We start from the raw sequence: 13,163 nt of genomic DNA on the forward strand, positions 1-13,163 counted from the left end.
AGGCTCTCTCGATTCAGGAACTGTCCCTTTAGATTGGAAAACTGCAAGTCTAACTCCATTATTTAAGAAAGTTGAGAGAGAGAGAAAACAGGAAATTATAGACCTGTTGTCTAACATCTAGTGTGAGGAAGTTATTGTAATCTATAATTAAGGACAGAGTGACTGAGCACTTAGAGAAATTTGAGCTGATTAGAGGGCCAACAAGGATTTGTAAATAATCTCTTAGGTGGAACCTTACTGAATGCCTTCTGGAAGTCTATTTAAACTACATCCCTGTCTACTATAGTTACTTCCTCAAAAAATTCAATTTGGTTTGTTTTTTTTGTGGCACTGCAGCTGCTGATAACTGTTCTGCTGTTGCCATTTACAGCTCCTCTATAAAACCATAAGAGATAGGAGCAGGAGTAGGCCATTTGGCCCTTTGAGCCTGCTCCATCATTTAATGAGATCATGGCTGATCTGATTTTTACCTCAACTCCACTTTCCCGCCATTTCCCCATATCTTTTGGCTCCCTTACGGATCAAAAATTTGTCTAACTCAGCCTTGAATGTATTCAATGACTCAGCATCCACAGCTTTTTGGGGTAAAGAATTCCAAAGATTCACAACCCCCTGGGAGAAGAAATGTCTCCTAATTTCCGTCTAAAACGGACGACCGTTTAGACCCATCTCTCGTTTCTTAACTGTCCCATTAACATCATCCCTTTAGTCATTTAATCACTCTTGCCCTCCACCCTGTCACAGACCTTCCCTTTTGTTCTTTCCTCCCCTCCCTCCCCCACCTTTTCCTGGCTCCGTACTTGCTTAAAAACTGTTAACTCTTCAACATCCTCCAGTTCTGAGGAAAGGTCTTTGACCTGAAACACTAACTCTGTTTCTTTCTCCACAGATGATATCTGACTTGCTGAGCTTCTCCAGCATTTTCTGTTTTTATTTCAGATTTCCAGCATCCGCAGTATTTTGCTTTTGATGGATTTGTAAAGGGTAGATCATGTCTACTGAGCCTAATTGAATTTTTTGAGGAAGTAACTGAAGTATTAGGCAGGGAAAATTCATGGATGTAGTTTAAATGGTCTTTCAGAAGGCATTCGATAAGGTTCCACATAAGAGACTGTTAGCTAAAATTAAAGCTCATGGAAATGAAAGCAAAGTATTGACCTGTTTAGGAGATCAGTTAGGTGGTAGAAGACAGAGAGTAGGGATAATGGGTATGTACTCAAATTGGAAGGAAGTGACTGGTGATGTCCCACAAGGATCTGTGCTGGGGCCTCAGCTAGTCACTATATTTATTAATGCCTTAGATGACACAATAGAGAGCCATATATCCAAGTTTGCTGATGACACAAAGATTCGTGGCATAGTAAGTAGTGTAGATGGGAGCATAAAATTACAAAGAGACATTGATAGATTAAGTGAGTGGGCAAAACTCTGGCAGGTAGATTTCCACGCAGTTAAGCGTGAGATCATCCATTTTGGACCAAAATAAGATAGATCTGAGTATTATTTAAATGGTGAAAAGCCCAGAACAGTGGACGTCCAAAGAAATCTATGGGTCCCTGCCCACAGATCACTAAAATGTAGTTGGCAGATACAAAAAATAATCAAAAAGGCTAATGGGATGATAGCCTTTATACCTAGAGGGCTAGAATATTAAGGGGAGGAATTATTGCTACAGCTATACAAAGCCCTGGTTAGACCGCATCTGTAATACTGTGTACAGTTCTGGACACCGCACCTTAGGAAGGATATATTGGCCTTGGAAGGAGTGCAGCGCAGATTCACCAGAATGTTATCAGGGCTCCAAGTGAATTATGAGAGATTACATAAACTAGGCTTATATTCCCTGGAATAAAGATGGTTAAGGGGTGATTTGATTGAGGTTTTTAGGACTTAAAAGGAATTGATAGGGTAGATAGAGAGAAACTTTTTCCGCTGGTGGGGGAGTCTAGGACAAGGGGACATAACCTTAAAATCGGAGCCAGGCCATTCAGGAGAGAAGTTAGGAAACATTTCTTCACAAAAAGGTTGGTAGAAGTGTGGAACTCTCTCCCACTAAAAGCAGTAGATGCTAGCTCAATTAATAATTTTAAATCCGAGATCAATAGATTTTTGCTGGCCAAGGGTATTAAGGGATATGGAGCCAAGGCAGGTAAATGGAGTTAGGATACAGATCATTGAATGGCGAAACAGGCTTGAGGGCTGAATGGCCTACTCCCGTTCCTATGGGCCACTGATATCAGATTCCTCTGCCATTTTCAGTCTCACTGGAATCTCATTCTTGTGGGGAACAATCACAACTGCACTCGGGCAGCATCCAATTCCCTAGCCTCAGAAGGGCAGCTCCAAAGCAAGTCAGCACTGATTTTCAAGAAAATTGCTTTTGTCATCTGCCCCCTCCCCATTTCCAGCAACTTCTAGGAATTCGGTATAAATGTTGTCCCCATGTACTTCCCTACCATTTGTTAGGCAACACAACGTGCAGTCCGTTCCTCTCAGTGAAATGCTTCATTAAGGCCTTCTATTGGCACAGCACACCCCAACAGCTGAGATGAGCTAACTGAGCACAAACAGCATATTGAACCTGGGACCGTAACAATTTTCTTTAAAATCAGAGCCATGCTGCAAACTGAACAGAAGGTAAATGTCTAATTTGGAATGGAAGCAGGGAAAAATATATACACTGGTCAAAAAAAATTAATATGAAGAAAAAATGCCAATAATGACAAAGGGTTTCTGACTGCCCACAGAGTGCTGGCAGAGCCTCCTCTTTAGTACCTCTTCCGAACAGGCGCTATGCCATTGGAGCACTGCTCAGCCTTATTGTGGGAAGACCCCCTAACTCAAATGTTTTCATAGACTTAGTGAGCCTTGCACACGATGGGCACAGAATGGGCCTCATTCCTCTGCGACTGTTAATAGGAGGAGCCAGCACACAGCACATTGGGTGCTCACCGTTGCACTATCAGCCCCAATAAGTCTGGTTTGGGACTTTCAGTTCTTATTCACTTGAATAGAGCCGCCTGTGCCTTTATTTCTTTCTTAACAAGCATGGAAAAAGCATACTTCACAAGGAATCACTAAATACTGTTTATATTAAAAGGTACACACAGAAATCCAGCTGCAAAGCTTCAGTGCTGCTTCTCCTGTCCGTGGAGTCTATCCCAGGTATCGTCACCTGCAATCCTATCTTTTGTATGCAGAAGGTTAAACGCAAAATTAACCATCGCTTACAGAAGCACTCATTAGAATAGGGGGACGTCCATCGTCATTCGGTCCATCCTGGCTCATTAATTACAATATGATCTGCAGTTCCACCATCGGTTTCTAACTGTATATTAAATGCCTGCATTGTGTTTGGCTCCACTACTCTACCGGGAAGTTCACTCATTATGTTCTCTTTGAAAAACTTCCTGATACCAATCCTAAATCTTTGACTAGTTTTATCCCATGCCCCCCTGTTTTACTGGCATGGTTTAAATTGATATAGCATTCTGAATTCACCCTTTCTATACTGTTTTCTATCTTACGCACTTTTGTGAGGCCCCCTCAGTCGCAGTAATAACTAAGCTCAAATCTGTGACACAAGTGTTCTCGTTACAGTTGTCTCCGAATGCAACACTTGCCACGGAATACACAAAGAGAAAACATTTTAAGAATAGTCCGTCACACTTAAGGGATACTTATTATTATTGTGTGCTATTTATATCCTTTCCTTTCATTGTTACTGTACTTTTTCCTTAATCTTTTACATTTTCTGTGGTCATCAAGGTGAAGGATATCACTAGCAGAGAATAGAACGCTCTTTTACACTTTTATCACCCAGGGTCGGTGTAATGCTCTCCCAGGTCAGGTGCAACATGGCCAAATAGAAAGTAGGGATCCCTTTATTCTACCAAAAGTTGTTCTTTAAGCGCAGAACAGAACACTCCTGTTGTAGGGAGAAAGGGGGAAGCCACGTCATACTATTTTCTAGGCACTACGTACCTTGACTTTACCTCCTGCAGCTCCAAGCTTATCAACTGGCAGCGCTGCTCCAGTTCTCCCTTTTCTTGGGTCAGTTTCTGTCGCACCAAAGTGCTATTCTCGGCCTCTACGGTCAACTGCTGTACACGAGCCTCCAGTTCTTTCACCATTTGGTTCTGCAAGTGCAAACGACCAGTTAAATGCATTCTCCCCACCAAAGTTTGCTTATACAAGCTACAGGTTTATGGACTCGGGTAACATGCAGCTTCTATGGTGCAATCTGTGTCAGATTTTGCTTCCTGCCCTTGGAAAACACCAACTTAAATTCAAAAGCCCCCTCATCTGAAATAAATGCACCAACCTACTATATATTGAACCTTATGATCCCCATTCAATATTCACACCATGGTTTTCTGTGCACCTCATGATACATCCCCAATGAATACTTAATGGAGTCCAAAATGACACAATATTCATGGGCAGAAATCTGCATCTTTTCGGATTCCTGTATTTGCGAAGTCCAAAACTGGGGCTGGTGCAGGAGGTGGATAATGATTTGAGCTCAGAGGTGTGCTTTGCTGATTTATTGAGAATCTGAACCATAATAACTAATTAATTAATGTTACCAGACACATAAGTGCAAAAAAATTATTTTTATTTTGAAGAAATTGTTTTTTTTGTGCCCAGTTTACATTTGAGACTTCTGAGACCACTCCTACACCAGGCATCCAATCCACAACCAGATGAGTGCTAATCCGAGCTTCTTTCCACACTTTTGTTACACTACTAAAGGATTGGTATATGGATTAAAGAAACCTGGCAATCCCATTAGTGGGTATTGATGAGCAGTGAAAGTGAGATGAGAGTCCACCTTCTGAGAACAAGCTCAACCTCCAGAGCTCAGTGATTACATCACAACCTCTTCTGCTAATGGTTAAAATGCTGAGATGGGTAACCCTGACCTTCAGTCATCACTCTTTCTCTCTACCATTCTAGCTAATCCTTAATTATAACCACAAACGGCATCAAAGTGTTGTGGGTGAATGGAATGCCCTTCTACACATTATGTGTTAGAACTGGGACAGAATTTTTTGTAGTGTTCCCCAAAATGTCACAAGTTTAAAATAATTATTTTTGAAACACTGAGGCATTATACTTTGTAGAAAGTCATTTTAGATACAAAAAATGTGATATCAAACATCTGTTTCTCAGAAACTAAAAATATGCTTCAATCGTTTAATGGCCAAGCCGCATAAATAATTACTTCTTCTGGAACCCTCAAATGTGTACAGCTGTTGTCTGAGCAGGCCTAAAGGAAGATTATTCAATCCCAGGTGCAGTATTTTATCCTCCACAAAATGAGTAAAGTCAGCAAATTAACAGAAGAAATAACAAAGAACACCAGTTCCTGCAAGATATTACCAGGTAGATTCACAGGCCTTCCTTTCTTGGGCACCTAAACAGACACTTTCAGTTCCTTTCAATCACAGGAAGGTAGTGGAAGGAGAAAGAAGGACCACGAGTATGAGAAAGAGCGAGAAAATACACAAAGAGGGACATGTCCTCCACACAATGGAAGCAGCAAATAAGTTAGTCTTTCACGAAGCAAGATACAAAAGTGGCACCGTGGCCTTTTGGAATCCAGACTCCACTTTATCCACAAATTTCAGAGATACTCCAAGTACTTCTATATCCTCACATCAAATGAGATTGAGGTGATTAGTGACCAGGACATGCAATTCATTCAATCCCTTCAACTAATACTAGAGTAATCTGAATGGCAATTTTATAGGTTGGAAACTTTAGGGGCGATTTTAACCCTACCCGCCTGGTGAAAACTGGGTGGGCCAGCAGTTAAATTCGGCCGCGTTACTTACCTGAAGTCCTGCTCCAAACCCACTGTCTGGAATTTGAACCAGCACTTCTGAGTAGGCAGCAAGGACGCCCGCCTGAAGCTGGCGGGGTCTTTCTTTAAAAATGCAGATCGGGGTCCGACATGTCCTTGGGCCCCCATTGTAATTTTAACCGGTGGCCTGAGCGGAAAGCCATTGTGGCTACATGCCTGCCTGATCTCCGTATTTATACATCTCCCCACTACATCATTACTATCAAGGGGTCGAAAGACAGCTCCTACCAGATTCTTGCATCCTTTGCTGTTCCTTAACTGTATTCATAGTGTTTCCACTGCCTGATCACCCTTAACGAAATCCCTTCTTTCTACTGCTGTAATGCTGCTCCCCCTCCTTTCCCAATTTCCTTGTCTGCTCTAAAGATCCATAGCCTGGAATATTGAGCTCCCAATTATGCCCAAGCTTGTAGCCTGTAATGGCTACTACATCATACCCTTTAAGCTGAACTTGTACTTCTTGCACTTGTTTTATTTCTTGAGTTATGTGCATTTGTATACAGAACTCTTATTGGGTAACTATCCCCAACCTGCTCACATGTCCTGCTGGTCTTTTTCTCACACTGTTTTACTTACTGTGTGGATTTTCCCCTCCCACCTTAAAGTTTAAATCTCTCCCCACTGCCCTATTTACCCTTTCCACAAGGATACTAGTGCCTGTCCGGTGTAGGTGAAGATTCCAGTGTCCCAGGAATCTGAAACCTTCCCTTCTACACCAACTTTCCAGCTGCGCATTGACAATCCGAATCTTCCTCTCCCTGCCTGGTCCAGTGTGTGGCATTAGACGAAATCCAGAGGTTACTTTCCTGGAGATTCAGATCCTTAATCAGATCAGCCATGATCTTATTAAATGGCGGAGCAGGCTCGAAGGGCCGATTGGCCTACTCCTGCTCCTATTTCTTATGTTCTTTTGTTAATCTAGAATTTAACTGCTTGAAATCCTTATGCAGAAACTCAAACCTACTCCCATCTATGTCACGGGTTCCCACATGAACCATGACCTCTGGCTGCTTGCCCTCCCATTTTCCAGAACACCTTCTGTACTCGTCCATAATTTCCTGAACCTTGGCACCTGGGAAAAAACATAGCATTCGGGATTCTGGATCACATTACGAAAGAAACTATTTACTCCCCTGACTATAGAATCCCCAGAATTACCACTTGCTCCTCAGTGCCTTGTACTTGCTCGAGGTTGCTCTCCTCTGTCACCTTTTTTGTCCACATTATTGGTACTTAAACAGGTATACCCATTGGATAAATCCAATTCCACTTCTCTGCCATGGTCACCCAGTCTCCCGTACCAGCTTCTCTACTCCTAGCGATCTATGGGGTGACCACCCTCTGGAATGTCTGCTCCAGAAAACTTTTGCCTTCCTGAATGTTGTGGAGTGTACTCAGCTGACTGTGCAACTTTCTGCTCGAGGAGCGCAAATTCATTAATTTCATACATATGTATTCACCCGCCACGGTATGCGAGTCCAGACAGATCCACATCATGCATGCTGCACACATCACTCTAGACTCTGATCCTGCTGTACCTATTTATATATTTAACTCAATTGATGTTCTTTTTAAGTTACAGTTGATTGAATTATTTCTATTTCTTCCAATTCTGGCCTCTTGCGGAACCCCGCTTTTCATCGCTCCACCATTGGCGGCCGTGCCTTCAGCTGCCTAGGCCCGAAGTTCTGGAATTCCCTCTTTTAACCTCTCCGCCTCTCTCTCCTCCTTTAAGACACTCCTTAAAACCTACCTCTGACCAAGCTTTTGGTCACCTGTCCTAATATCCCCTTATGTGGCTCAGTGTCAAATTTTGTTTGATAATCGCTCCTGTGAAGCGCCTTAGGATGTTTTACTACATTAAAGCAGTTAGATAAATGCAAGTAGTTGCTGTTGTTGTACGGTTAGAATGACTCAAGGGTCAGCTTGGTTCAGTGGTAGCACTCTTGCCTCTGAGTTAGAAGGTTTGTTGGTTCAAATCACACTCCAGAAGTTATGCACATAATCTAGTTATCTAGGTTAGAATATAGGTTCAGTGCAGCACTGAGGGAGTGCTGCACAGTCAGTGGTAGTATCTTCCAGATAGACTGGAAACTAAGTCTGCTTGTTCAGGTCAACGCAAAAGATCCTATGGCCCTATGTAAAGAAGTTCCGGAATTCTTCCAGTGTCCTGGCCAAAATTCATCCCTCAACTAACACTACCGATAAACAGAATAACTGGGCTGGAAGATGTGACAAAGATAGGGAGGAAGGAGGCCATGGACAGATTTAAACACAAGAATGAGAATTTTAAATTTGCTGTTGTGGAATCGGGTGCCAATGTAAGTCAGCAAAGACAGGGTGATGGATGAGTGGGACTTGGTGCTGGATAGGACAGGACATTGGATGAGCTGCAGATTATGAAGGATGGTGGATGGGAGGTCAGCCAAAAGAGCATTGGAATTGTTAAGTCTGGTGGTGACAAAAGGATGGACAAGGGTTTCTGCAGCAGATGGGTTGAAGTAAGGGCAGAGATGAGTGATATTATGAAGGTGGAATGAGGTGATCTTTGTGATGGACAGGATATGAGCCTGGAAGCTCAGCTTGGGGTCAGGCAGAGTTTCTGGCCCCATTTTCTGGAATTCGCTCCCTAAACTCCTCCACCTCCCTCTCCTACTTCAACGTGCTCCTTACAACCCATTTCTTTGACTAAGTGTTTGTTTACCCCTCCTAGTATCTCTTTCTATGGTTTTGGCATATGCCTTTGTGAATCACTACGCTAAAGGCACAATACAAATGCAAGTTGTTGTTCAAAAAAGGCAACAGAAAATAAATATAAGACTAATGATATGAAAGTTAAACTAATTCTATCTAATACTTTGCAATGGTTTCACTTTAGAAAGGTACAGTGACAGTGAGACGCCCTCCTTCTTATTTATAATGAAAGCATGTTCTGGAAAGACACAGCTAAACAAACATGCTTATAATCTTAAGCCCACAGGTGACACTAAGGGCATGATTTTAGGAGGCAAATGCAGGTGCGTTGGGTTCCGAAAATCACGCAAACCCCGACTCACCTGTGTACGCGCAGGCAACCCGAAACCGGAAGCCTCACCGGCAATTAAAGCTGGCGGGATGACAGTTAAAGAGCCAAATGTACCTCACTGAGGTACTTAAGGCACTTTACCTGTGACAGGGTGAATGATTAGAAAGATTTTTTTTAAACTTACCTGGGCGGCTTGCCCACCGCTTCTGATTCACGCCTGGTGAAAGCAGGCATGAAGGGCTGGATTGGGAGAAAGAAACTAAATAAATTAAATAAAAAAACATGCAATGACGTTAAAACACTAAATGCACCTACCTTTGAAACCTGCTCCAATGTCCCCCTGGATCTTCCCTTCTCCTCCCCCCCCCACCCCAGTCTTTCCCTCTTTTCCCCCCCCACCTCCCCCCCCCCCCCAGTCTTCCGTCTAACACCGGATGATGTCTAGCTCTCTCTCTTTGCACCTCACCCCGGGATGCAGCTCCTGATGGCAGCCAGCCTGTCCATCAGGCTAGCTGCCGGGCACGAAACCCAGAGAGAACATTAATCATCAGCAATCAATGTGCGAGCGCATCGTAAACGGTAAGTTTGGTTCATGCGGGTTTGCCACGCACCCAATCACACCCCTCCACTGCCAACCCGCCTCCCCACTAATATCGGGACCTAAATATTTTGTTGCTCAACTCTGGTGATCTAGCTGAAATGTTTTATCTGATGCAGCATTTGCTATTAGACTATTACTTGCTGAAACACAAGACTGTTCCATCATACTATAAAGAAGTCATCTCTGGGCTATTTTGTTTCAAACCCAATTGTGATCTCAGTTGCTCAAGCCCAATGTCCTGTTTCAAGTTAAGGGCAGTCATCAAACATCCTGTACATAAGAGGTTGGGCAGCAGATAAGAGAAGCAGGATACCCAAACTCAAGCTACTAGGATAAATGCAGGAAAAAAAAATCATTCATCAACAGAAGCAGCTGGTGATGACAGCATCATCACTGGGAATGACCACCAACAGATCAAGATAGCTGACTGAGTAGACACTAGATTGACAATGGCCTGCAAAATCTATTATACCCAACAGCAACACTGATTACATGTACTTACAAGAGCAGTGGTGAAAGATATGCATTTCATGCACAGTCACCATTAAAAACCTCAGGGAAAGATTAATAGCTTGCCTTTAGTTTGAATGTGCTTGATAAGTATCTGGACCTTTAAAAATCTATGAAAAGGAGAGAGAAAGGATTCTGAAACTATGAAGGATGTTCTGTTCCAATCCAGGCAGCTAACGATTTCATTCTTCCTTTCTTTCTTTCCTTCCTTTCCAACAGAAATAATACAAGAAGGTTGTTGAGTAAATCTCTCTGTATTCCCAAAGGGGTAGCGAGTCCAGGGGATCCGGAAATCCCTTCATTGATTCGTCTGAAACTGACAGCTGTACTTACAGCTTTAAAAACTGTATTGCTCTGTGATGAGAAAGGGCCTGGTGACAAAAGCCATTCACAGGTGCCACTCTTCACAAAAACAAAAGTACTTATTACCCAAAGCAAACTTGATGAGTGGGCTCCATATGGATCCTCAGAGCTCGGCCAGCAACCCAACAATTGTTTTCAATAAAATGTTAATTGATGCCGTGTAAAATATTTATGCATTTTAAGTTGATTTTGGACATGAATCATTTGGTCTAGTTCATACTAATAAACAATCCCATCCACTGAAGCACATTTAATAACTTATTTAATGACAGGAAACACATATATGAAGTTTCATTCTCATCATTCAATCAGAAAAAACAAATAAAATTAACAACTATAAGAAAGTCTCACAAAAAACTGATGATACAGTAGAAAGATGTTTAATAATTGTATAGAAGGTTTTTTTTCTCAGTCAACTTCCCTCCTCCCCTGAAGTAACCAACTTATCTAGGTTATAGTTCAATGTCACCAATTGCTCTCCAATACTTTGCCCAATTGGCTAGTCTTCACATGTGAGCCAAACAGTAAATGCCAGCAAGCTATCTGCTTATGGGGGCAACACCACCGAGTCATAGTAACATAGGAACAGGAGTAGGCCATTCAGCCCCTCGAGCCTGTTCTGCCATTCAGTTAAATCATGGCAGATCTGTATCTTAACTCCATCTACCCGCCTTGGCTCTGTAACCCTTAATACCCTTGCCTAACAAAAAAACGATCAATCTCAGTTTTGAAATTTTCAATTGACCCCCACCAGCCTCAACGGCTTTTTGGGACAGTTCCAGATTTCCACTATCCTTTGTGTGAAGAAGTGCTTCCTAACATCACCCTTGAACTGCCTAGCTCTAACTTTAAGGTTCTGCCCCTTTGTTCTAGACTCAACCACCAGAGGAAATAGCTTCTCTCTGTCTACCCTATCAAATCCTTTAATCATCTTAAACACCTCAATTAGATTCCCCTTAATCTTCGATACCCAAGGGAATACAAGCCCAGTTTGTGCAACCTGTCCTCATAATTTAATCCTTTTAGCCCCGGTGAATCTGAGCTGCAGCCACTCCAAAGCCAATATATCCTTCCTGAGGTGCAGTACCCAGAACTGAACACAGTACTCCAGAGTCCAATCTTGTTTCTACCAGACTTTCACGTGTGAACTTTCCAGCAGGGATCACTGATTAGCATTCAGGAGCAGAAATCCTGGCCCATTTTTGCCTCTCGAGCTCAAGGGCACTAAGGCCATTTGAAACAATTCTACTGCTACATAATGGCCTATTAATGGAGTCAGTTCATTTCGGTCAAACTCTTACATTTTTGTAAATATGGCACTCCATTGTTTGCACAAAAGTATTCCATTATTTTACTAAAAGACTACCATCCTGTAGAATGCAAAAAGCAGCATTAATAAACACTTGTGTGCCTGTAAAATCTGGTGCATGGGTCACAACTTCATGATTTTTCTGTCACCCACAAACATGACTTTTCCACTGGTGTAACTAATACACTGGGTTTTATGGTGAGTGTTTGATCCTAAATAACTCATCACTACGGTAGGGGAATTTTCACCAAATCATCTCTTCGGCACTGTTGCACGTAAAAGAAAATCTTTCTACATTTTTTGGTGGAGGAACACCAAACTCCATTGCTAGCAATGAAGCTTGAATAATTAGCTCAAGTCTGAACAGTAATTTTGGATTCAAGCATAAAACATCCTGAAGAATTCCTCTCCAGTAAGAATTCAATACTGGTTAAAAACACAGATTAAAATGTGAACGGTAGATGGGATGTGGAGATGCATCTTTTCTTTGACCTTTTCTGTCTCTGCCTTCTGGCCCAGTAAATAAAAGCTTGACGCCACTGAAACAGGATACAGTCAGAAAGCTTTGTCTGAACAATTAAATCCATTACATGATGGAAAACTTTCATCTGACCATTGCTGACATGGTCAAAGGTTAACAGCAGCCAAGATAACAGTGAATACAAAGATCATTAAGGGATCAGTAGGGCTGTCTTCTGCACTCTTTCTTGCTGCTCAATAGCATTTAATAATGGGTACTTGTACATTTCAGTGCCAGTTGCAGGAGAGCAGCATTATACAAGCCTCTCAGTCCCACTGCCCCTTGTGTACACTCCCATCTGGCGCCAAACTCCATCAGGCACTAAGTAGAAAAGGGAGCTGGCAAATTGGCAGCAGATAAAAACACTCAGGATAAAGGGACAATCCATGGCTACTGGAGAAGGGAAAGTGGGCAAGTTTATATCATTAACTGCAGCTGGCGGCTAGAGAACCGCACGATTGCTTTCAGCTACAGGTTTTAAATGTAAAGGCGTCTAATGATGGGTTTTCACATGTTACACTTTCGATGGAGTATTTACATTCTTCTCCAGTAGTTTAAAATAGGGTGGATTTTTTTAAAATCTCCACTTACTAGTCAATCCCACTCAAAATTTACAAAATATTTCCAAATAAAAAGCTCTAGCAGTACAGAGCAATATCTGTGATAATCATCATGTTTCTGGGCTCATCTAATGAAAGATTTTTTTTATTTTTAAAATAGTTATGATCACTGTAATTACTTTAATATTCAAATATCCAAACCCCATTAATAACTTGCATTTGAACATCACATGTAGTTCAGACAATATGAAATTTTTTTTGTTGAAAATTCTTCATTTCTGACCAGTAGCATCTGCTGGCAGGTTTGCTGTGTAAATGTGTATGTAAGTTGGTACCTCTGAATCTTAGTGTATTATTATAGAACCAGTTTCGTCATTGGTGCAATGATGAGCACAGGGCAAGAAAC

At 42.0% G+C, this 13,163-nt stretch overlaps 1 protein-coding gene across 1 annotated transcript in view; it reads right to left on the minus strand.

Annotated features, from left to right (window-relative positions):
• cep112 (centrosomal protein 112) overlaps positions 1-13,163 on the minus strand; it is a 358,450-nt gene that overhangs the window by 201,378 nt on the left and 143,909 nt on the right. Inside the window, exon 14 of the mRNA XM_068003888.1 lies at positions 3,985-4,139. Within this exon, the coding sequence (XP_067859989.1) occupies positions 3,985-4,139 (155 nt within the window). The remainder of the gene's footprint in view (positions 1-3,984; positions 4,140-13,163) is intronic.

The sequence above is a fragment of the Heptranchias perlo genome, chromosome 23 (genome assembly GCF_035084215.1).
Source record: "Heptranchias perlo isolate sHepPer1 chromosome 23, sHepPer1.hap1, whole genome shotgun sequence".
In the NCBI taxonomy this organism is placed as follows: Eukaryota; Metazoa; Chordata; class Chondrichthyes; order Hexanchiformes; family Hexanchidae; genus Heptranchias; species Heptranchias perlo.